Below are 23449 nucleotides of genomic sequence, written 5' to 3' on the forward strand. Positions count from 1 at the left end.
GCAACCACCTTCTTGCTTTATAAATCTGAAAGCAATCTACAGTGTTGCAACACCTGTGTTCACGGTGCTTTGCAGTATTGAATAGACCAAGACTCTGCCTACAGAGTGGTGTGGTGTAGTGGTTAAGAGCGGTAGACTCATAATCTGGTGAACCGGGTTCGTGTCTCCGCTCCTCCACATGCAGCTGCTGGGTGACCTTGGGCTAGTCACACTTCTTTGAAGTCTCTCAGCCCCACTCACCTCACAGAGTGTTTGTTGTGGGGGAGGAAGGGAAAGGAGAATGTTAGCCGCTGTGTTTTTTATTCTTTTGCTTTTGAATTGTTTTTATTTTGTAAAATAATTTTACTGTATTGTTCGTATTTTAAATTATCATAAACCACTATGATAGATTTCTATGATACAACAGTATAGAAATATATTTATAACAAAATAAAATAAATCTTCATTTTATAATACTTGTCTTTATTTACAAATATACAGGTTGAGCAAATATGAAGGGGCAGTTAAAATATGCATGCCTATGGATAGGACTTACTTCTGAGCAGACATGCATGGGATTGCACTGTCAGTCTAGATCAAATTTGGTGTGCTCAATGGGGCTTGGACTAGGGAAATGGTAGACTGAGTTGCATCCTTTATGTACCAGGATTTGCTTTAACTTTTGAGAGCATCGGTAGTTCTGCATTACGAAATTTTAATATTTATCTATATTGTACACTGGGGGGTTGTGGTGCTGGCTGGACATGAGACGGTTGGTGGAACCAGGAAAAGCTGTTGGATAAAGCCTTATCAGTCCTGAAAAAAATGCCAAATGTCTCATTTGACTGTGGAGAGGTGTGTCTGTGGCTGCTTGCTATCAATAGCTGCCTCTTTGAATGGCCAAGAAGTAAAATCTCTCTTTGGGCGCTAGTAGAATATCACCATCTTCAGGTAGGGTTCAATCACATGCCAGCAAATTCAGGTTGTGCATTTACAGGTGATTAGGATGTCTTGTGCAACAAACATGCCTCCAAAAAATATTGCACTTTCGTGCTATGGGACAGACAAAAGTATGAATTAACACTTCCTTGATGCACTGTTACCTAACCTCCCCTCGAATAAATCATGTGGGCTCACACTCTCTACTCTCCAACACAGCTAAGAATGGTGAAAACAATCTGTCTGAGAAAAGAAACTGCAGTTGGTGAAAGAAAGAAGGGGGGACAGACAGAGGGACAGAGAAATGACTTTGGGGCTCCGGGATTTAACAGTGATTGAGGTGCTGGACAGCTCCCTAGGACCTGACAGAGGTGCATTGGACCTGGACAGTCTGGGGGAATATTTAGGCCACAGCTTCACCTGCACTTAGCCTGAATATTTCTGAATAAACACATATATTGGAAAAATGTCAGCAAGCCTCTAGAGATCGCCTTCCAAATTGGACCAGATGCAGGCAATCTGGTTTAACAGGTTGCGTAGGATTTTCAAATATATAAGCATGCAAAAAAGAATGAAAGAATCCCAGAAGAATGAAAAAGGACAAACAGAGATTCCTCTGTCAGCTTCCTATAAATACTTTTCATTCCAGTTTGGTTTACTTTTGTCTGCCTCAACAATCTTGGAGAATGTCTGTGGTGTGTCAGAGGAAAACCAGAGAGCTGCTGCCTCATAGCAGTAATATTATCACCACCATCACAAGTATCTTTAATTAGCTGCTTTTTTCACAAAACCTAACCCAAAGCAAGTTATAAAATGGTACCAACATGTGCCACTGATGGTGAATGCCTCACTTTGCCCAATGGTAGTGCCAGCCCTGCTTTTGTGCTTGATAAGGACTGCTAGACAACTGAAGGAATTATGGAACAATCACAAGATGCAGAATCCCCCTCCTTAAAATCTCTCAACCCAAAAGTAGCTATAGTCACAAATCCTATAATAGAGAATTGGTGGCAGCCAGTGGGATGCTGCCCAAGGGTTATTCATCCCCAGCTCCAATCAATCCCACACAGCATGGTCAATAGTGATGGGAGTTGTAGTTCGTAAATATCTGGAAGACACCTATCTGTGAATTACAAGACGGATTGTAACCTTTTTTGCAGCCTAGTTTGTGTTTTAAGGGGGGAAATTGCTCAGTGAATTTAGATCATGTCTACCCCATCAGCCCTGCCCATCTCACTTGTTCTCTTCTTACTCACTCTGAGGTTGCATGGGGAACAACTCTCCACAGCCACTAAGATCTTGCACTGGGGAGTGGGAAGTGGCATCCCAGTGTCACCCAATGCCTTTGAAAGTCAGCAAGTGATAATAATGAAAAGACTTCCTGATTTATCTTGGCAGGACAAACTGATGTGCTGAGTATGGCGGAGCTGAATGATTGTGACTGCAAAGGGAGTTTCTTGCCAAAGTTACTGCTCTGATGTCTCCAGTGAGGGAAAGAATTTGAGAATTTGTAAAGGTTGTAATGGTTAGCACTCTGGACTCTGAATCCAGCAATCCAAGTTCAAATCTCGGTGGAACCTGCTCCTTAGTTTTTAAGGGTCTAAACCACAGAGCCTAGGGCTTGCAGATCAGAAGGTCAGTGGTTCGAATCCCCACGACAGGTTGAGCTCCCGTTGCTTGGTCCCTGCTCCTGCCAACCTAGCAGTTCAAAAGCACATCAAAGTGCAAGTAAATAAATAGGTACCGCTTTGGCAGGAAGGTAAACGGCATTTCCGTGCACTGCTTTGGTTTGCCAGAAGTGGCTTAGTCATGCTGGCCACATGACCTAGAAGCTGTACGCCGGCTCCCTCAGCCAATAAAGCGAGATGAGCGCCGTAACCCCAGAGTCGGCCACGACTGGACCTAATAGTCAGGGGTCCCTTTACCTTTACCTTTTATGTGCCATAGGATGGATTTGTGAGGGGGGACGCGGGTGGCGCTGTGGGTAAAAGCCTCAGTGCCTAGGACTTGCCGATCGAAAGGTCGGCGGTTCGAATCCCTGCGGCGGGGTGTGCTCCCGTTGCTCGGTCCCAGCGCCTGCCAACCTATCAGTTCGAAAGCACTCCTGGGTGCAAGTAGATAAATAGGGACCGCTTACTGGCGGGAAGGTAAACGGCGTTTCCGTGTGCTGCGCTGGCTTGCCAGATGCAGCTTGTCACGCTGGCCATGTGACCCGGAAGTGTCTGCGGACAGCGCTGGCCCCCGGCCTCTTGAGTGAGATGGGCGCACAACCCTAGAGTCGGACACGACTGGCCCGTACGGGCAGGGGGTACCTTTACCTTTACCTAGGATGGATTTGTACTTTGTAAGCGCCTTCTTGATTTAAAAATTTGAAGGGAATTGATGTTGTTGCACCATAATTGTCCACAGTACTTTACAACATGAAAGAGAAAAGAGCTCTGCTTTCAAGGATCTTACAGTTTAAAAGAAGGAAGGGTAGAGAGAGATAAACAGGGAAAGAGCATGTAAATGATTTAGTAGCACCTGCTTGGATTTGGCTACAGGATAGGTGACAGAAGGGTATGGGGATCTAAGGGGTTCACAGAAAGTGACTGCTAGTTTCCCCTTCCATGTTCAGAATAGGCAATCTGGATCAGAACCATAGTGTGGGGAGAAAGGGTTAAAGAACATGCATGTCATGTCCCCAAAATAATTGGAGTAGGGCGGTTGTTTAGAAATAATTACTTTGGTAGTGTCAATGAAATATGTTTTTGGACTCAAGAGTGTTCCCAGTTCTGCAACTTAAAATATCACACTATCAGGTTTATTGAATGTTATATATCAAAAACTGATATTTTTGTTTAATACACATACTAAGTTTATTTAATTACAGGTTATATTCACATGCATTTAACCTCTTTTTTATTTGATTGCCAATGATATCTACATTACAGTCAGGCAGTAATAATAGGGATTTGACCAGAAGCTAGCAGGGCTTTTGCATAGGAAATGAAAACCATAGTGCTATAATAATGGTTTTTAAAAATGAAGCCTCCTTACTGATAAAGGACTTGCTGATTAAGCCTGTAGGTTCTTATTTTTCTTGTTGTTAATTAGATTTCTTACTAACTCCTCAGCATTAAAAAAGAATATGATGGGTACTTAATTCATATTTCAAATGTGCCAAAGCACATTTTTTAAAAGATCAGTCCAATTTTTATCAAAAATGGTCGCTTTCAACACTCTCCAATTACATGCTACACCCAACTATGCTGCTGTGAAGGTCTCTATAAGCAATAATCCAGGGAATCACATGTCTACCTTCCCATCAGAAATTGTTTCCTTCCCTGTCAGCTTCCTTATGGCTGACTTAACATCTTTGTTTCTCAGAGTGTAGATCAATGGATTCAGCATGGGGGTGATGATATTGATATTGTACAGGACAGGGGTCAGCTTGTCTACTGAGATAGTGGATAAGGGACCACCGTAGATAAAGATGCAAGGACCAAAGAACAATGTCACCACCATTAGGTGAGAGGCACAGACATTGAGGGCTTTGCGCCGTCCCTCAGGGGAGCGGATCCTCACCAGGATGGTGGCATAGGAAGCCACCAAGATGACAAAGCAGCTGATTGAGATGAGGCCACTGTTGGAGACTATGAGGAGTTCAGTGACGTAGGTATCAGTGCAGGCCAGCTTGATAACCGGTGGGACATCACAGAAGAAGTTGTCCAGTTGGTTGGGCCCACAATAGGGAAGCCCTATAGTGAGAACTAACTGGACTATGGAGTGGATGAAGCCCCCAGTCCAAGAGGCTGCCACCAGCCAGCTACAAAGCTGCCTGTTCATGATATTGGGATAGTGCAGAGGCTTGCAAATAGCCACATACCGGTCATAGGCCATGATGGTGAGAAGGAACATCTCGGTTGCACCCACAAAATGGAGGAAAAAGAGCTGGGCCATGCAGGCATCAAAGGAGATGCTCTTCTTCTTGGACAAAAGGTCCACTAGAATTTTAGGGGTTGTGACTGTGGAGTAGCAAAGGTCCACGAAGGAGAGGTTCCCCAGCAGGAAGTACATAGGTGTTTGCAGTCGAAGGTCAGAAGTCACTGTCAGCATGATAAGACTATTTCCTACTATGGTAGATGCGTAAACCAGGAGGAAGACCGCAAAGAGGATGGCTTGGGACTCCCATGTGGGGGATATGGCCATCAAAAGGAATTCATTTATTCTTGTGTTGTTTTCTTTTAGGTGCCCCATTTAGCCTGTAAAAGGGGGGAACAAACAGATTTTTTAATTCATTCATTCAAAAATATTTTCTAAGCTGCCTGCTCATTGAAGAAATCATCTTTGTGTGCTATAAAATTGCTAAAACGTCATAAAATAGGTTCCTTTGGGAGATAGGACAGGGAACAAGTAAGTAAACCAAAGCTAAACCAAATGTTTTTCCGTTTCAGAGTAAACCAATTAAAATGAATGAACATGACTAGCTTTCATTTGCTTCTAAGTGAAGGGGGTAGTTTTGATTCACTTCTCTATGCATGAAACATTTATTCCAGAACTGATCTTCTGCATAGCTTTTTCTGGAAGATGTTTGAATAGAATATAGTGTTAAAAAGCCAGGGATTTTTTTCTGGGGATACTCAAGGTTATGCAGTACTGACACCTTTCTTTCTAGAAGAAAAGCACTGTTTAAAACCACCACTTTATTCCACATTCCTTTATCCCTTATTTACTCAAACCTCTGTTGTTGTTGTTGCTGCTGCTGCTGCTGCTGCTGCTGCTGCTGAAAACTGTATTTTTTTTTCTGTGTCCCTTCCTTCCCATTTTGCTCAGACCATTTCCATCATTTAAAACTGCTATTTTCTGTTCTGTGTCTCCTCACCACTGCTTTGCACAAACTTCTGCTGTTATAGAATCAAAGAATTATAGAACTGTAGAGCTGGAAGGGACTGAGGGAATCATCTAGTCCAATGAATTTCCAATGAAGAAGAGTGAAAATTGATGTTTTAAACTTTTCCCTCTTCCATTTCTCAGTTGCCTCGTGTGGGAAAGATAAAGGATACAAGGCCCTCTAATATTCCATTGTATCTACTGCCATCACTCCTGGTACCATTTGTTGTCTTTAACATGAGGTTCTAGATTCAATGTGGTAATTTAGAAAGGATATTTTAAACATCCATATGTGCACAACATCCATCAACTGAACTTAGGATTCTCTATCTGAATAAACAAAGTGACAGCTTGCTCTTAAGATTCTCATATTAAAGATGAGCAACATATATCAGTATGGGTTGTATACACAAAGGGGGCTGCAGAACAGAAGAAGGTATGGAAATGATGGTGATCACACAGAAAGGGAGAACTAGGAAGAGAACGGAGAAGGGTGGAGAGATTAAAAAAAAGAGTGAAGCTGAAAATGGAAGTGGAAAGGGGGGTTGCCAACGCCCCCCCCCCCAAAAAAAAACCCCAGAATGAGTAGGAGGAATGGGAATGAGGTTGAATATGAAAGCACTGGCATAGAAAGGTATACAGCATGGGAGTTGGGCAGAATGTGAAAACAGTGCTTAGATGTTGAAGTCTTTGGGAGGGGGAAGATACAAGAGGTAAATGCAGTGGTTTGTGTGCAAGAGAGGTTGTAGAAAATGTGAGGCAGGCATGAGGTGAAGGTGAAAACAGCGGAGCAAAGCATTTTGTGCTTACAGGAATCAGTAGACAATTAACAGAATTGTGGAATGATCACAAGCCACAGAATCTCTGCCTGACCTCTCTGAACTCAAAATCATCTACCACTCCCATATCCTACGATAGAGAATTTGAATAGATATAACCAATGGAATATTGTCAATATGTTAATCAACTCCAACCAACCCTGCTAACATGGTCAGTGATGATGGAAATAATAATAATAATAATAATAATAATATAGTAATAATAATAATAAAATATAGATTCTAAACCTTCTTTGCAACTCAGCTCGTGTCTGAAGGGGGGTAATTTTTTTTAGCAAATTTGAATCTGAACTACCCCATCAGCCCCATCCATCTCACTTGCCCCTTACTCACTCACTCTGAGGTCACTTGAAGATTGCACAGAGAACTTCTTTCCACAGCTGATCCAATCTCAGTCTCAGAAGCAGCATTCTGTTTTTGCTTGATGACTTTGAACTCTCCATGCCAGATGGAAAATGGGAACAACAAAGAGGATGCTTGATTTATCCCTTCAGATCTTGGCAAGGTAAACTGGTGCTATGGGCATTCAAGAGCTGGATGATCATTGTTACAAAGGGAGTTTGTTTCCAAAGTTACCGCTCTGACATCTGGCTCTGGTGTCCCCAGTGAGGCAAAGGAAACAAACTTTGAGAACTTGCCACCATCTGCAAAGCACAGCAAATTCATCCTCATGCCCTGTTTAGATTTGATCTGAACTCACTAAACCCAGTGGAGTAGATTTGTGCACTGGATTAGCCTCCATGTTTTACAAATATTAAAGAAATTGTTTTGTTTCATCAGCAGTGTACACAGTGATTCACATCATAAAAGAGAACAGGCCTCTGCCTCCAAGGAGCTTACAGACTAAAACTTGATTCAAGAAAAACAAAGGAAGGAAGGCTAGAGAAGGAAAGACAGGGGGAAACAGAGAACAAATCTTTAACTTGGGTTCAGCTACAGGATAAAACCCTAGTGGGCTTTGGACCCCCTGGCAGGCCAAGAACAACCCACAAACCAGAGCTCCCCCTGCCCCCGAGTTGGAGGAAATTTGTTTTCTGCTGCTCAGGAGAGTAGGATCCAAACCAAGGAATTCCAATTAAAAGGTGGGGGTGAGGCTTCTCTGATGGTATGAGCTGTGCAACAGTGGAGCAGCTTTCCTTAAAAGGTACTGGACTCTTCATTAGAAGTGTTGAAATATAGGTTCATGTCTGCCTATCCCTACCAGGGATGGTTGGTTATTTATTTATTTATTTATTTAACTTTGATCCTGCCATTCCTCGAAGGACCTTAGGAAAGCTTATGTGGTTCTCCCCCCACCCTGCCCTGCCCAATTTTATCATCACAACAACCCTGTGAAGAGGTTTCTGCTTAGTGAAAAGGCCTCTCCTCCTTCCGGAGGGGAGGTGTTGTGGGCGGGAGACGATTCCTGCGTCACGCAGGGGGTGTTACGCCCCCTGCCCCATCCACATGGCTGGTGCGCCATGCCCCCGGTTGAGCACCCAATCAGGCGGCTTGGGGGGGCGTGGTTTGCTGCTCAAGACGCAGCCACACCAGCCATTCAGCCCATTTGCTCACGGGTTCATCTTTCAGATCGGGGAAACGACATTTGGCTAGGTAACATCGTCAGCAGTATTAGGGATTGGTTACAGCTGTGAGGGTATTGGGGGCAAGCCTCTTGGGCTCGGGTGGCGGTTAGGCATTGGAATGTGTTGTTGGTGTGTGGTAGGGCAAGGTGTGGCCATCGCCTACCCCTTCAAATTTGGGTATTCCGTTAAAGGAATCCGGCGGTCGTGAATCCTGTCTGATGCCTGTGTGGTGGTGGGGCCATGGCATGACCCTCGGTGACATCGGGGAGAGCTCATAGTTGTATTAGCATCAACAGGCTCCCCCTACTGGTGGTTAACCCCTCTGCAGACTCACCCCTCTTTGAGTGTGTGGAGTCAAATCTTTTGTGGTCCAATGCCTAAGCCAATACCTTCTCACTTGCTGTAATTAATAAAGTTGTGGCCTTTTCTTGCCCATTAACCTTATATTCTGTGTCCATGTGTCTTTATTCCACCAAGCGGGGGTCGGGTCCTCAAACCACAACAACCGGTCCCATTTTACAGCTTAGTGAAAATCAGTGTGATTTTAAAGTGGTGGGAGCTTCTAGGCCTTATGAAGACTTTTTTTTGAGAGAGAGTGATGCATAGAAGGAATAAAATGAACACCATGGGATAACTTGATGTGCATGATAAGACATATAAGAACATTTATTTATTTGCTTGCAGAATGCACTGCACTTTAAGCTTCTAAGTGGGGAGGAAGGAAACTTAGTAGAGTTGCATGTGTTGAGCTGGTAATTCCACCTTCTGAATTAAACAGTGGTGAGGGTTTATGAGGCAAGCAGCAGACAGAGAAGAGGAGATTGCTCTGGCACTTTCTTATGCCGTGAACAACTTGGTGCAGATCACTGTCATGTAGAAAAATGGGTGTTATTGCACTTTTATGGACTGGATCCCGAGCTGCTGCTTCTTTCACAATATATATGTTAATGGCAATGTACATTGAGCAACACGGGACACGGGTGGCACTGTGGTCTAAACCACTGAGCATCTTGGGCTTGCCAATTGAAAGGTCAGCGGTTCGAATCCCCACAACGGAGTGATCTCCCGTTGCTCTGCCCCAGCTCCTGCCAACCTAGCAGTTTGAAAGCACGCCACTGCAAGTAGATAAATAGGTACTGCTGTGGTGGGAAGGTAAACAGTGTTTCCGTGCCCTCTGGTTTCCATCACAGTGTCCCATTGTGCCAGTAGCAATTTAGTCATGCTGGGCACATAACCCGGAAAGCTTTCTGTGGATAAACACCAGCTCCATTGGCCTGAAAGTGAGATGAGCACCGCAACCCCATAGTCACCTTTGACTGGACTTAAGCGTCCAGGGTACCTTTATCTTTTATTGAGCAATAATGTATATTTGTGTACAACTACCAGTCATTGTACAACACATGGAAGATATGCACATAATCTGTTCATGAATGGGAAATTGTGTGTACTCCTCTCCCATACATATTGGGGGACATGCATATCTCAGCTACATCTTATACATTCTCCAGACATTAGGCATACTCTCTAACAGACTTTGAGGGATGTGCATGTGTCAGACCATTTTGTACATTCTCCAGGCATAATGTGTAATGTCTGTGGTATCTTAATTTCATTATGCAAACTCTCCAGCAGGCCTCAGGTAATGTAGACATCTCAGTTTTTATTATTTCACAGCAGGGTTTTGTATTCTGGCATTGAAAAGATTTCTTCATTTCACACTGCTTAAGGACGTTAACACCATTTAAAAAACAAGCTTACTCCATGAAACTGAGCTCAGTAGAACAATAGAGAGAGCTTATTAATAGTTCACTTAACCATCATGTACACCTTTAATATAATTTACTTACAGGCATTTTATCCCATGTACTTGTTGAAAGGCAACTGATAATTTGTTAGATTTTTTTTTAAGGACTGCTTCTAAAATTTTATTTCACAGGAGTCTCTGAAATAAATTTATTCTGTTATAGAGCACACTAGAATTTAGTTGGAATTTACATGATCAGCTTTAATGCAAAAAAATATATGCCATTTTCAGTTAGAATTTTCCTATAATTTCAGTGTAAGTCAAGAAATGACTATTCAAGAGATAATTGAATAGAATATTTTATATGGCTGTATTTCAATTTAATCATGTAAGAGTGTGAATGTGTAGAGGCAGAAAGGGGTTGGGGAGATCAATCATAAGCAAAAGAAGCCACTGGAAAATTGTGGAGAAATTGTGTTTCCTAGTGATGTTTCCTTATTAAAACTGACCATATCTTCTCACCCTTGGTCATGCAAGGAAGACCCCAGGATGACTACCATTCTATTGATCTCATGTTTCCTTGCACAGGAGGCATCTGTTGACCACCTTCTTCATAGCTGTGGTGATCTCCTTGTTCCTGAGGGTATAAATGATGGGGTTTAGGAGTGGAAAGATTATTGTGTGGAAGACAGAGACCACCTTGTCAGGAGCATATTCATCAAAGGGTCGGGCATAGATGTAGATGGCAGGGGTAAACATGAAAATGACTATGGTGATGTGCGAATAGCAAGTGGAGAGAGCCTTGCTGGCTGACTCACCAGTGGTGTTCTTCTTCAGCATGGTGAGCAAGAAGATGTAGGAAACCAAGAGGGCCACAAAGCAGACAACAGAGATGAGGCCACTGCTGAATATCATGACCATCTCCTCAGCAAAGGAGTTGGCACAGGTGATCCTAAGAACCTGGGTGATGTCACAGAAGTAATTGTCCAATTCATTAGGTCCACAGAATGGAAGGCGGAGTATCAGCACAACTTGGATGAGAGAGTGGACAAAGCCCCCAGCCCAAGAGGCTATCACCAGTAGGATGCACAAGCGCCGGCCCATCATAGTGGAGTAGTGCAAGGGACGGCAGATGGCAACGTAGCGGTCATAGGCCATGACTGTGAGCAGGAACATCTCAGAGGCACCCACAAAGTGGAGGAAGAAAAGCTGAGCAATGCAGCCCCAGAAAGAAATGATCTTGCGCTCAGCCAAGAAATCAACTAGCATCTTGGGGGCAGTGATGGAAGAATACCAGATGTCCAGGAATGCCAAGTTGGCCAATAGGAAATACATGGGTGAGCTGAGATGAGGGTCACTCCGGATGGTGATGATGATCAACACATTGCTTGGCAGGACAATCATGTAGAAAGCGAGGAACAGGGCAAAGAGGAAAAGTTGGACCCCACGTTCATGAGACAGTCCTGTCAGGATGAACTCAGTCACTTGGGTGCTGTTCTTCAGACCCTCCAAGTGGGTAGACTTCAGCAACCTAAGTTTGGCCACTGCTGTGGTGTCCTCCATACCTCAAGTGAAGTTTAAGTGATCTGCACCTAGATAGGAAAGGGGGACCAGAAAAGAAAGAAAGAGCAATGGGGAAAGAGGAGGAGATAATGAAGGAGCGTCTCCACCCCCATCGTTCAGTCCGGATACTGAGGTCCAGCTCCAAGGGCCTTCTGACAGTTCCCTCACTGCAAGAAGTGAAGTTACAGGGAACAATGCAGAGGGCCTTCTCAGTAGTGGCGCCCACCCTATGGAATGCTCTCCTATCAGAGGTCAAACAAACAAACAACAACAACAAAATTTTATTTATACCCCGCCCTCCTCAGTCAGAGCTGTGCTCAGGGTGGCTAACACCGAATATAAATTACAATAAAACATAATAGAAAAAAAAAGAAAAAGAAACAGTGAATTAAAATACAGCTTAAAATACGGCTATCTGATGTTTAGAAGACATCTGAAGGCAGCCCTGTTTAGGGACGTTTTTAATGACTGATATCTTAATGTATTTGTTAATCTCTTGTTGGAAGCCGCCCAGAGTGGCTGGGGAAACCCAGCCAGATGGGCGGGGTATAAATAATAAATTATTATTATTATTATTATTATTATTATTATTATTATTATTAACCTTTGAATTAAAGAAGGGCTTCTCGGTGTCTGCTCCAGGACTCTGGAACTCCTTCCCTGGAGAAGTTAGACTGGCTCTTTCCTTCCCTGCAGGTGAAGACTTTCTTATTCCAATAGGATTTTGGTACCTGACTGCTTTTAAGGAAAGGATGTGTGCTGTGCTGCTTTTATTATAATTTTCTGTATGTTTTAATAGATCATATATCTTTTGTTTTCTATGCAGTGATGGGTGAGTGATTGGATCAATAAATAGACACATGAGTAGATCAATTTACCCTAGTCTTTTTACCCCCCCACACACACCACCCCATATTATGATTATGTTTATATCCCACCTTTTTCCCTGACAGGAACTCAAGGTGACATAGAGAAGATAGGACCAGCTTTCTTTGTTCTTATTTATGTGTTCTTATGACTTAGCATAGGGACGCGGGTGGCGCTGTGGGCTAAACCACAGAGCCTAGGACTTGCCGATCGCATGGTCGGCGGTTCGAATCCCCGCAGCGGGGTGCGCTCCTGTCGTTCGGTCCCAGCGCCTGCCAACCTAGCAGTTCGAAAGCACCCCCGGGTGCAAGTAGATAAATAGGGACCGCTTTATAGCGGGAAGGTAAACGGCGTTCCGTGTGCTGCTCTGGCTCGCCAGATGCAGCTTGTCACGCTGGCCACATGACCCGGAAGTGTCTGTGGACAGCGCTGGCTCCCGGCCTATAGAGTGAGATGAGCGCACAACCCTAGAGTCTGGCAAGACTGACCCGTACGGGCAGGGGTACCTTTACCTTTACCTTTACCTTTATGACTTAGCATAACACAGCTTCCTTTGTTCCTTAATTCACCAAGGACCTGATTAGGTGCCAACCACACCAAATAAACCTCATTCTCTCCTTTTTGTGGTGTTTCACCCTAGAGCTCCACTTTACATTTTCAAACAAATCACCAATATCAGGGAAAGTAGGAGGGAGCTGGTGGCATCACTGGAGCCAACTCTTAGGGGCAGAGGTCCCTTCAGTTCCCCTCCCAAGTTGATGGGCGTTGCATCTCGTGAGTGGGGCTTACCCGGGCTCCCCCCCCCACACCATTTTATTCAAGTTGGCATCCTTGGGTGGCATTGTGTGTAGGAGGGCAGAGAAGAGCCAGTGGCGCTGAGTGTGTCTTCCTTTCATCAAAGCAGCAGCTGTGACATTAAAACAGAAAAGTATTTGTAAGCTACTCTGAGCAGCTTCCTATGGGTAGGAGCTATAAATATTTATATTAAAGTGGCAAGCCTGATATTGAGGACATCATGAAAGATGTTCTAAGTCAGCCAATCTGATCCCTTTCAGATGTAGTTGGACTATAACTCCACCTGTAGTCAAGGATGATAGAAGCTGAAAGTCTAATACCTGGAGGGCACCATGTTGGCTATTCCTGTGTTTAGCAAAGGATTTAGACAACAGAAATTACTTCTGTGTCTTTTGTTGTCACTTAAACACAGGAGCCAAAGGTCCATCCGACTGGCAGCAGCTCTCCAGGTTTTCAGAAAGGTCCATTTTTCCTAATCCTATCTGAAGATGTCAGGGGCTGAACCTGTGACTTTCTACATGCAAACAGATGTTCTGTCACTGAGCTGCAGCGCTTCCACAAGCATGTCTCTGTCACACCCCCGTAAGAGCTCCTTCCTAAAAGCAACAACAGAGTCTTGTACAATCTTAATGGCTGACACTTTTATTATGGTATAGGCTTCCATGACTGCAGAAGCTTATGCCATAATAAATGTATCAGTCTCTAATGTGCCACAAAACTCTTGGTTGATTTTGCTCCAAGAATAATTACATGTCTATAGAGATTTATAAAGAAGAGTTTGGATTTGATATCCCGCCTTTCACTCCCTTTAAGGAGTCTCAAAGCGGCTAACATTCTCCTTTCCCTTCCTTCCCCACAACAAACACTCTGTGAGGTGAGTGGGGCTGAGAGACTTCAAAGAAGTGTGACTGGCCCAAGGTCACCCAGCAGCTGCATGTGGAGGAGCGGAGACGCGAACCCGGTTCCCCAGATTACGAGACTACTGCTCTTAACCACTACACCACACTGGTGGGTTTTCTCACACCTCATTCCTTTTCTCAGTATTTTCTTATTTATATATTCCTTGGTGAACAGCAAATAGTTCAGCAGTGTCGTAGCATCAGTTGAAAACAGACTTATCCAACCAGGTGCCCTCTAGATGTTGCACAACTACAAGTTCCTCCATCCTGGGACATTGACTATGCTGACTGGTGCTGTTGGGAACTGGAGTCCAGCAATATCCTGGGCTGAGGAGGAATGGTCTAGAATATGGGAAGCCTGGGTTGAATTCGCTAATTCCTAAACGACCTCACATGGGAGAGAAGAGAGCTCCCACAAACTCTTTGGACGACTCATGAAATAAATGTGAAATGAACAAATATTCTTTCAGTTTCACGGTTTCCCCAATGTTAACAATTCTGTGCTCAGTTATTTCAAAACATTCCTGGTTTAGCTTATTTAGGATGTGTTCAATACCTCAGGCAAATTGGCTGAAATAGGAACCTATTACTCTCCTCTCATTTGGTCCTTTCTCATCCATTAGTCAGCTGTTTTAACATTCTTGCTCTCTGATTTCTTTCCATCCTAATATCTATCGTCAGCCTTCAGTCATACCTGACTAATACACACACCATACTCACTTCTTAGCCACACATCTTTATCTGACCTACTTCAGACAAAACTCCCATTAATGAGGGGTGATCCAAGAAAAATTAAAAGCAGTATGTCCTAGCATCAATTCTGCAGAGTGCTATAGAAATAAATTTCTGAAATCAAAGAGGTATTTCTTGTTTCCTGTAGCAATCATACTCTCTGTAGGAAAAGGCATTACCTTAAAACAAAGGGCATCCTGTAAGCCTTTTATGGGGAAGAATCACTCGCAGGACTATAGGGACTATGGATTAGCAGAGTCTGCATGGCACCTACCAGCTAAAGTGAAGCCACTTCCGTCCACCAGCACAGCATTTGCTCTACCTGAGAGAGCATCTTCTTAGCAACATATGATTTGATCTACAAAATGCAACGCCCTTAATGGGCTTGGAAGTTCTGGATCAGTTGGGGCCCAGGAGAGCATGATTGACTTCTGGGCGACATGCAGGTTGCAAGGGGAATTATTAAAAGTGCAACTTGGGTTTCCCCATGGGGTACCCAGAAGGAAAAAACTTTGAGGAAGTCCCCTGGCTGCTGAAAGTTACAGTGGGAGATGAGATAGTCAATGGGCCAGCATCCAAGAATTCCCTGTCTGATTCATTATATCATCGCAACAAACCTGTGAGGTAGGTTAGGCAGAGAAGCAGGGCCTAGCCCAAGGTCATGCAGTGTGCTTTGCAGCCAAGCAGGGATTTGAACCATGGTCTCCCAGGGCCTAACCACTATACCACACTGGCTGTCAGTATTATGTAGGGATTGAAAAATCTGTCAGTTTCAGTTTCCCTCAGTTTCTTGTTTTCCCAGTGTTAAATTCAGTTCCACACATCTCCACAGTTCACAACCACCCCTACCCCTAAAAAAAGTCATCGCAGAAATTGGCCAGCATTTTAGTGCACATTTTCCCCATACATACATTATATATATATATATATATATATATATATATATATATATATATATATATATGCTTTCGTAGATTTTCACGGGTACAGGAATGCAGGTTTTGGTGTCCTCGGGTGTCTTCCCGTGTAAAAGTTGGGGTGTCTAGGCGACGTTTCGACGAGGTCTCACTCGTCATCTTCAGGCTGGTGCTTTCGGCTTCTTGTTACTGGAACAGAGCAGGATCTCAGTGTTTGAGTTCCTATAAATACTGTTGAGGAGGTGTGGTGTATAGCCTCCAATGTTCTGGGCAGAGAGGAAGTTCCCAGGCTAGTGTGCCTTTTCTTCTTTTGTTCCTTAATTGCTTGAGGGATATCTTGAGTGATTTCTTGAGTGATATCCTGAGTACCACTTAGGTGGGTCATTAGGTGTGGATTAGTTGCTAAAGCCTTTGTGTCTTGACCTCTTGAACTTTGTGCAGTTCAAGAGGTCACACGGGAAGAGGTCACACGGTCATTTGGCCACACGGGAAGGAAAAACTGGACAGCTTCCTCACACATCTCAACAGCCTACACCCCAAAATACAATTCACTATGGAAATAGAAGCCAACAACCAACTTCCCTTCCTTGACGTCCTAATCTACAAAAAACCTGATGGCTCCCTAGGACACACTATCTACCGGAAAAAAACACACACCAACCGCTACTTACATGCACAATCACACCACCACCCTGCACAAATAAACTCCGTAGCCAAGACTCTCATCTCCAGAACCAAACGCCTGGCTGACAAAGACCACTTGACAACTGAGTTACAGAATCTCTCAAATGTGTTAATTGCCAATGGATACCAGCAAAACAGGGTTACGAAGCTAATCCAAAAAGAAACACCCCCCAAAAACCAAGACACAGAAGAAAACAATGGCATGGCCCTCCTTCCTTATATCAAGGGCACTACAGATAAAATTAGCAAAATCCTCCATAAACACAATATCAAAACAGCCTTTTGCGCCAACCAAAAGATAGCCAATATCCTCAGAAACCCCAAGGATAAAATCCAGTTGGAAAACCAAGGGGTCTATGAAATACCCTGCAAAGTCTGCCCAGCCACGTACATTGGACAAACAAACAGACGAATAAATGCACGTATCGCAGAACACAAGAATGCCGTCAAAAAAGAAGAAAAAACTTCCTCTCTTTTCCAACACATGAAAGAAACAGGACACGAAATTAATTTTGCAGATTCCAAATTGCTCTCTAACATGGAACATCACCACAAGAGAATAATCATGGAAGCCATCGAGATAGAGAAACACCCTCACAACATGAACAAGCGTGACGACACATCCCGCTTGCCAGACATCTGGAAATTAGCCCTCCCCACAAAAACTGACACCAGATCCAGAGGCACACAGAACGCCATCACCAATCAACCACACCAAACCCAAACCCAGACCCTCTCCACAGATAAATTACAGATACCATCCAGTAGCCAAACCATGGTGGCACCTCCGGATGCTGCACCCCCCTGCAATCCCTACACAGATCTGGCTGGCACAGGCCACAAAACCACAGCTCGCCCCTATACACGAAGCCAAGCCAGAGCACAACTAAGTGCAGTACAGCCATCTTCTCAGAAAAACTCTGCACAAAGTTCAAGAGGTCAAGACACAAAGGCTTTAGCAACTAATCCACACCTAATGACCCACCTAAGTGGTACTCAGGATATCACTCAAGAAATCACTCAAGATATCCCTCAAGCAATTAAGGAACAAAAGAAGAAAAGGCACACTAGCCTGGGAACTTCCTCTCTGCCCAGAACATTGGAGGCTATACACCACACCTCCTCAACAGTATTTATAGGAACTCAAACACTGAGATCCTGCTCTGTTCCAGTAACAAGAAGCCGAAAGCACCAGCCTGAAGATGACGAGTGAGACCTCGTCGAAACGTCGCCTAGACACCCCAACTTTTACACGGGAAGACACCCGAGGACACCAAAACCTGCATATATATATATACACACACACACACACACACACACACACACACACACACACACTATATATATATACATTATATATACATTGTGTGTGTGTGTGTGTGTGTGTGTGTGTGTGTGAATGATATTTTACCCAATATACACATTTTTAACAGTGTGTAATGTATTTTTTAACAATATGTAATGCATTTTTCTATGTTCTTTTCACCAGGAGATGCAGTTTTACACATACATTCCCCTAAAATACAATTTTGTACCCTTTTGTATAGGATTGCACCGGTACCTTTACCTTTTGCACTGGTAGTTTAAGATTTCAGCAGGAGCTGTTTGATTTGGGATTAAGATGGAATGGGAAGTAGAGTAGAGTGGTTTGCTGTTTGTTCATCTATTTCTTAATAATACAGTAATACACCCACACCCCCACACTCCATACTTTTCCGTGTATAAGACTAGGCTTTTTTCTTTAAAAATTATGCTAAAAAGTGGGGGTCTCATACATGGGTAGTGCATAGGACGGACATTTGATTGGTTTCTCCCGTGGCTGTCGGCGGCTATTGGGCATGTCATTGGTTGCTGCGTCAATGACTGGTGTTGATTGGCTGACGCTGTGGCAATTGGGCAGCATCTGGCGGAATTGGGGACAGACGAGAGGTGGATTTTGTGACGTGTGCCACCTCCCCCCATTTTCTTAAATCTGAGTCCCCAAAAACAGGGGGCTTCTTATACATGGGGGCATCTTAAACACAGAAAAGTACGGTATATGAGAAACCAAGTTTTCCAGGAAGCTTACAGTAATAATAATAGTAATAAAAACCTAGAAGAGGAGAAATATATAATACAACATAAAATGGATTGCAGAAGCAAATAAAAAAAACCCCACAACTATCTCAACCTTGGAACAGAAAACATACATGGAATTGTAGTGGTGGTATTATTATTATTATTATTATTATTATTATTATTATTATTATTATTTATTTATTTATTTATTTTATTTATTTTATTTTCCAGATTAATATTTACATTCACATAATAACATAATATTTAAAAACAAGATTCCCAAGAATCCCTTGGACTTCCCTCCTCCCCTTTGTGAGTATTATTGTTAATACTTTCCTTCTGCATCTTTTATATTAATCCAAATTTGTGTATCTCCATTATGTCCATAGTTCATTGTAACATTATGTTATTCCAATTCCACTAATGATTTTAACTGTTTACAATGGTTTTTAAGATAAATTATAAATTTCCCCCATTCCTTGTCTTCTTTCCAGCTCTGGGCTAATAACATCTGCACAGCCGTCAGTGCATACATAAATAATATTTTCTGCTTCCTTGAAATTTCTGCACATAACACATATTTGATCCTGTTTTATACATTATTGCTAATTTACTCGGAGTTAGATACCATCGATACTTCATTTTCATATAATTTTCTTTCAAACGTACAACATGCTGTAAATTTAAAATCACATTTCCATAACTTCTCCCATGTTGCAAATTGCATATCATACTCAAAATCTTTCACCCAGTGTATCATTACAGATTTAACCTGTTCATCTTTTGTAAACCATTCTAGTGAAGTGGTATTATTAATAACAATCATTTTGTTTGGCTACATTTGTATGAAACAAAGGATGGAGATAACTATAAACTATCACATAACACTAAGAAAGCTGCTGAGCAAACCTATTTTAGTTACTTCTTGCAACTTTTGTAATTTTCCAGTATATTTGAGAAAGTGACTTGTGTGCTTGTCGTATGTCAACTTCTGTATAAATATTTTGCACTTACAATGTTCAGACCCTATGGCACAGGTGTACAAGGTTTCTCTCCTGATACGCATATCACAAAATAAAGTGATGCCCCAGCATATGCTTCAAATGATTCTCTCATGGTCTGATTTCCACAACGTGGTCATTTGTACACAGCTTCACCTTGAATGGTGAAGAAACCATACACAATACGAATGGGAGTCAGTTGCAAAGTCTGTCAGGGAGTCAATTTCTTTTGCTTCTTTCCCTTGAGCTTTTCTAATGCAACTTTGAAATCTTTGTTCCTCAGGGTATAAATGAAAGGGTTCAAGATGGGAGTGATGACAGTATAGAGAACGGAGATGGCTTTGTCCATGGGGAAGCTGTGGAAGGGATGGATGTAAATGTAGATGCAAGGCCCAAAAATCAGGGTCACTACAGTGACATGGGAAGCACAGGTGGAGATAGCTTTGCTCCGGTTGGGTGCAGACCCTGATCTGAGCTTGGCCAGAAGGATGGAGTACGACACAAGCAACACCACAAAGCACATTAAAGTCACGAGGCCACTGTTGGATACCATGAGTAGCTCCACCACGAAGGTATTAGTACAAGCCAGTTTGACCACCTGTGGCACATCACAGTAGAAGTTGTCCAGCTTGTTGGGGCCACAAAAGGGCAACTGGGTAATAATGGCCACTTGGATGATGGAGTGGACAAAGCCACCAGTCCAGGAGGCACACATCAGGCCACCACACACTGCCCCATTCATGATGACCATGTAGCGCAATGGGCAGAAGATGGCAATGTAACGGTCATAGGCCATTATGACAAGAAGGAAGATCTTGATGCCGCCAATGAAGTGGAAGAAGAAGATCTGGCAAATGCAGCCCACATAAGAGATGGTGTTGGTCTTTGATAGGAAACCGGCCAACATTTTAGGAGCAGTTATGCTAGAGTAGCAGAAATCAAGGAATGAGAGGTTTCCTAAGAGGAAGTACATAGGGGTATGGAGGATAGGTGCATAAGCCACTAGGCTAACGATTAAGAGGTTGCCCAGCATGGTTGTGCCATATACAGCCAAGAAGAAAGCAAACAAGAGGACCTTCACTTCTGGCTTGCTGGTCAGCCCAAGAAATACAAACTCTCTCACAGTGGTGCTGTTCTCTGCTTCCATCATGTGTGTTGAGGCCCCACTGATGGGACTCTGAAAGAATACAGGATAGTTATCAATAAAAGCTATGGAAGAAAAAATTAAATAAAGAAAAATTGTTCTATTGATGTTTTATCACATTTTGATAGGACCATGAGAAACTGCATTATATCAGTCCAGAGCATTGGACCATTCAGCTCAGTATTGTCCACATGGGATGGCAGTGGCTGTCCAGGGTTTCAGTTTGGGGCATTCTCAGTCCTACCTGGAGATGATGGGAATTGAACTTGGAACTTTCTGACTGCAGATACTCTACCACTGATCTATAGTTATAACTTGATAGAATTGGTTGGATGTGTGTGTGTCAGGAAACAAGCATCACATTGTGGGCTGTATGCAGCTGGTGGTATTTCTGAGTACAGTGGAACCTTGGGTTACATACCATCCTCCTTACAAATGCTTTGGGTAACGAGCTCCGCTTACCCGGAAGTAGGTCTCCTGGTAGCGAACTTTGCTCTGGGATGTGAGTGGAAGTCGTGCAGTGGCAGCAGAGGCCCCATTAGCAAAAGCACGCCTCAGGTTAAGAACGGTTTTGGATTAAGAACAGTCCTCCAGAATGAATTACCGTATGTTCATAACCAGAGGTACCACTGTACTCGTTTTGCTCTCATTCTTAAAACATAGGAACTGCAACAAAATTGCAGTGGGCAGAGCTGCTATTTAGATCTCCAGTGTTTCTACTTCATTCCAACCCCTCTCCCATTTTATATTTCCCCATTTCATGTGGGCATTCCATGACAATGGTCAATTCTCACTGGGAAGCTTTGGAGACCGCTTCCCTTAGAATACTTTCCTTCAAAAATGTCCCGAATGCTTTGAAGTTACTCTGTGCCTTCTGGTACCTCCCTCTCATGAGTGGTGCTATTTTGGTTACATAAGCAATGACACTCACAGCCTGAACATTAAGGGTTGGGGAGGGTCAGGGCTCCATGGTAGAGCATCTGCTTTGCACCTTGAGCCACAAGGTGATACTGTGATTCAGTATAAGGCAGGTTGCTATACTCATATTGGAGACAGAGGGAAAGATAAATTTGCCCTGTGCCACATCAGAGGCCACTCACAACGGATCCGGCCAGCTACAGACCTATCTGCCTCTTACCTATAGTTAGTAAATTATATGCAAAACACCTCCACAATAAGTTAATCAACTGGATTGATGTTGAGGCTATCCTTGCAGAAGAGCAAGCAGGATTCAGGCAAGGCAGATCTACTATAGACCATTGCTTTGTCCTAACCCACCTCATAGATAAGTATGCCAAGCAATCTCACGGTGTGCTATAAACTGCTTTCATTTATTTGAAAGCTGCTTTTTACTCAATCTCACGAGTAAGACTATGGGCTAAACTGAACACCTCAAGCATAGACAAAAGATTATTATATCTGATTAACTGCCTTTATAAAGGCACTGTGCTGAAAGTGTGTTGCTTTACAAATGGCCAACTTACAGGATCTGTACCAGCCACAAAGGGAGTCAAGCAAGGATGCATTTTAGCTCCGGCACTCCTTAACCTATACATAAATGACATGGTCCAGTGCCTAACATCTCCAGATTTCCATGCCCCTAAACTGGCCTCAAAACCAATCTCTGTACTATATGCTGATGATGCGGTTCTCTCATCCCAAACAAAAATAGTCCTAAAAAGATTGATAAGAGAATTCTCAGTGTATTGCCAGAGAGAACACCTGGTCATAAACTATCAGAAAACCAAAGTTATGGTTTTCTCAAGAAAATATAGGCCCCACAGTTGGTGTATGGACAATCAGCCAATCAAACAGGTCAAAGCTTTCAAATATTTTGGCCTTATCTTCCAGCCTACGGGGTCATGGGGAGCACACCAAAAATGTGCAAAAGAAAAAGCATCCCAAAGTGCCAAGACTTTGACTTGCTTTTTCCATACAAAGGGTGGCAAACATATACCATCAGCCCTAGAAGTCTTCCAGGCTAAACCCCTAGCACAGCTACTATACAGGGCTCAGATTTGGACTGGTAACCACCTTAGCACTTTGGAAGCTGTTCAATCAAAGTTTCTAAGGCAGATTTTTTTTCTGTACCGCCATGCGTCGCAAACGCATCATTGAGACTGGAGGCAAGTACAGACTTGGCAAAGAACTCTTAACTTCTGGCTCCGCCTAAACTCAAATCCCCTAGGTTTACTATCCCTAGTACTTCAAGACTCCCATAAAAGTGCCTGGCTTAAAACCATCTATACAAAACTTCACTCTTGTGGCCTATCCCCACAACACCTACTCACTATGGGCCCTACTAAAGCAAACAGTCTACCTGGTCAATGTCCAAAAAATATCGAGCATCAGAATAACCTGGCCACTAGAAGGAAAATCTGCCCTTGGTATGTTCATTTTCCACCTCTCCATTTTGATTCCCTGCACAAATGTGTTATCCCAAAATACAGGTGTGCTTTTACACTTGCAAACTGGATGTTTTGCCGCCTGCAGTACTTGAGGGTCGATTCCAAAAGATTCCGCCTGAGAAATGTCTTTGCCCCTGTGGAGATGGTAGCACCGAAATAGCGGCACACATCCTCCTGTCTTGTACTCTCTGCAAAGACCTGAGGAACGAAATCATCACCCTACTTGTAGAAACCATTCCAGGGCGCGCAGCCACTGCCACAATGTCCTTTCTTCTATCAGATCAAAATGAGCAGATAACAGCAAAGGTGGCTAGGTTCACAGCAGGGGCAATCAGAATAAGGGCCACTAACTGACGGCTGATTCAGGACTTTAAATTGTGCTCTTATATCAAACTTCCTTTTCTGCATATACTGTAATGTTTTACGGTTGCTATGGCCATTGG

The 23449-nt window shown here is 43.3% G+C and overlaps 3 protein-coding genes across 3 annotated transcripts; all 3 read right to left on the minus strand.

Annotated features, from left to right (window-relative positions):
- Positions 1 to 4206: 4206 nt before the first annotated feature.
- On the minus strand, positions 4207 to 5157 carry LOC114582499 (olfactory receptor 4Q2-like). The gene has a single exon (XM_028703574.2). The coding sequence runs from the start codon at positions 5155 to 5157 to the stop codon at positions 4207 to 4209; it is 951 nt and encodes a 316-aa protein (XP_028559407.2).
- Positions 5158 to 10508: 5351 nt separating this feature from the next.
- On the minus strand, positions 10509 to 11501 carry LOC114583326 (olfactory receptor 4M1-like). Its single transcript, XM_028704654.2, has one exon. The coding sequence runs from the start codon at positions 11499 to 11501 to the stop codon at positions 10509 to 10511; it is 993 nt and encodes a 330-aa protein (XP_028560487.2).
- An 8164-nt stretch (positions 11502 to 19665) lies between these two features.
- Positions 19666 to 22807, minus strand: LOC114583325 (olfactory receptor 4D5-like). The gene is made up of 2 exons (XM_028704653.2): positions 22796 to 22807; positions 19666 to 20604 (listed from the first exon to the last, which is right to left on the minus strand). The coding sequence occupies exon 2, from the start codon at positions 20602 to 20604 to the stop codon at positions 19666 to 19668; it is 939 nt and encodes a 312-aa protein (XP_028560486.2). The 5' UTR covers positions 22796 to 22807.
- Between the last annotated feature and the right edge of the window lie 642 nt (positions 22808 to 23449).

The sequence above is a fragment of the Podarcis muralis genome, chromosome 13, assembly GCF_964188315.1.
Source record: "Podarcis muralis chromosome 13, rPodMur119.hap1.1, whole genome shotgun sequence".
In the NCBI taxonomy this organism is placed as follows: domain Eukaryota; kingdom Metazoa; phylum Chordata; class Lepidosauria; order Squamata; family Lacertidae; genus Podarcis; species Podarcis muralis.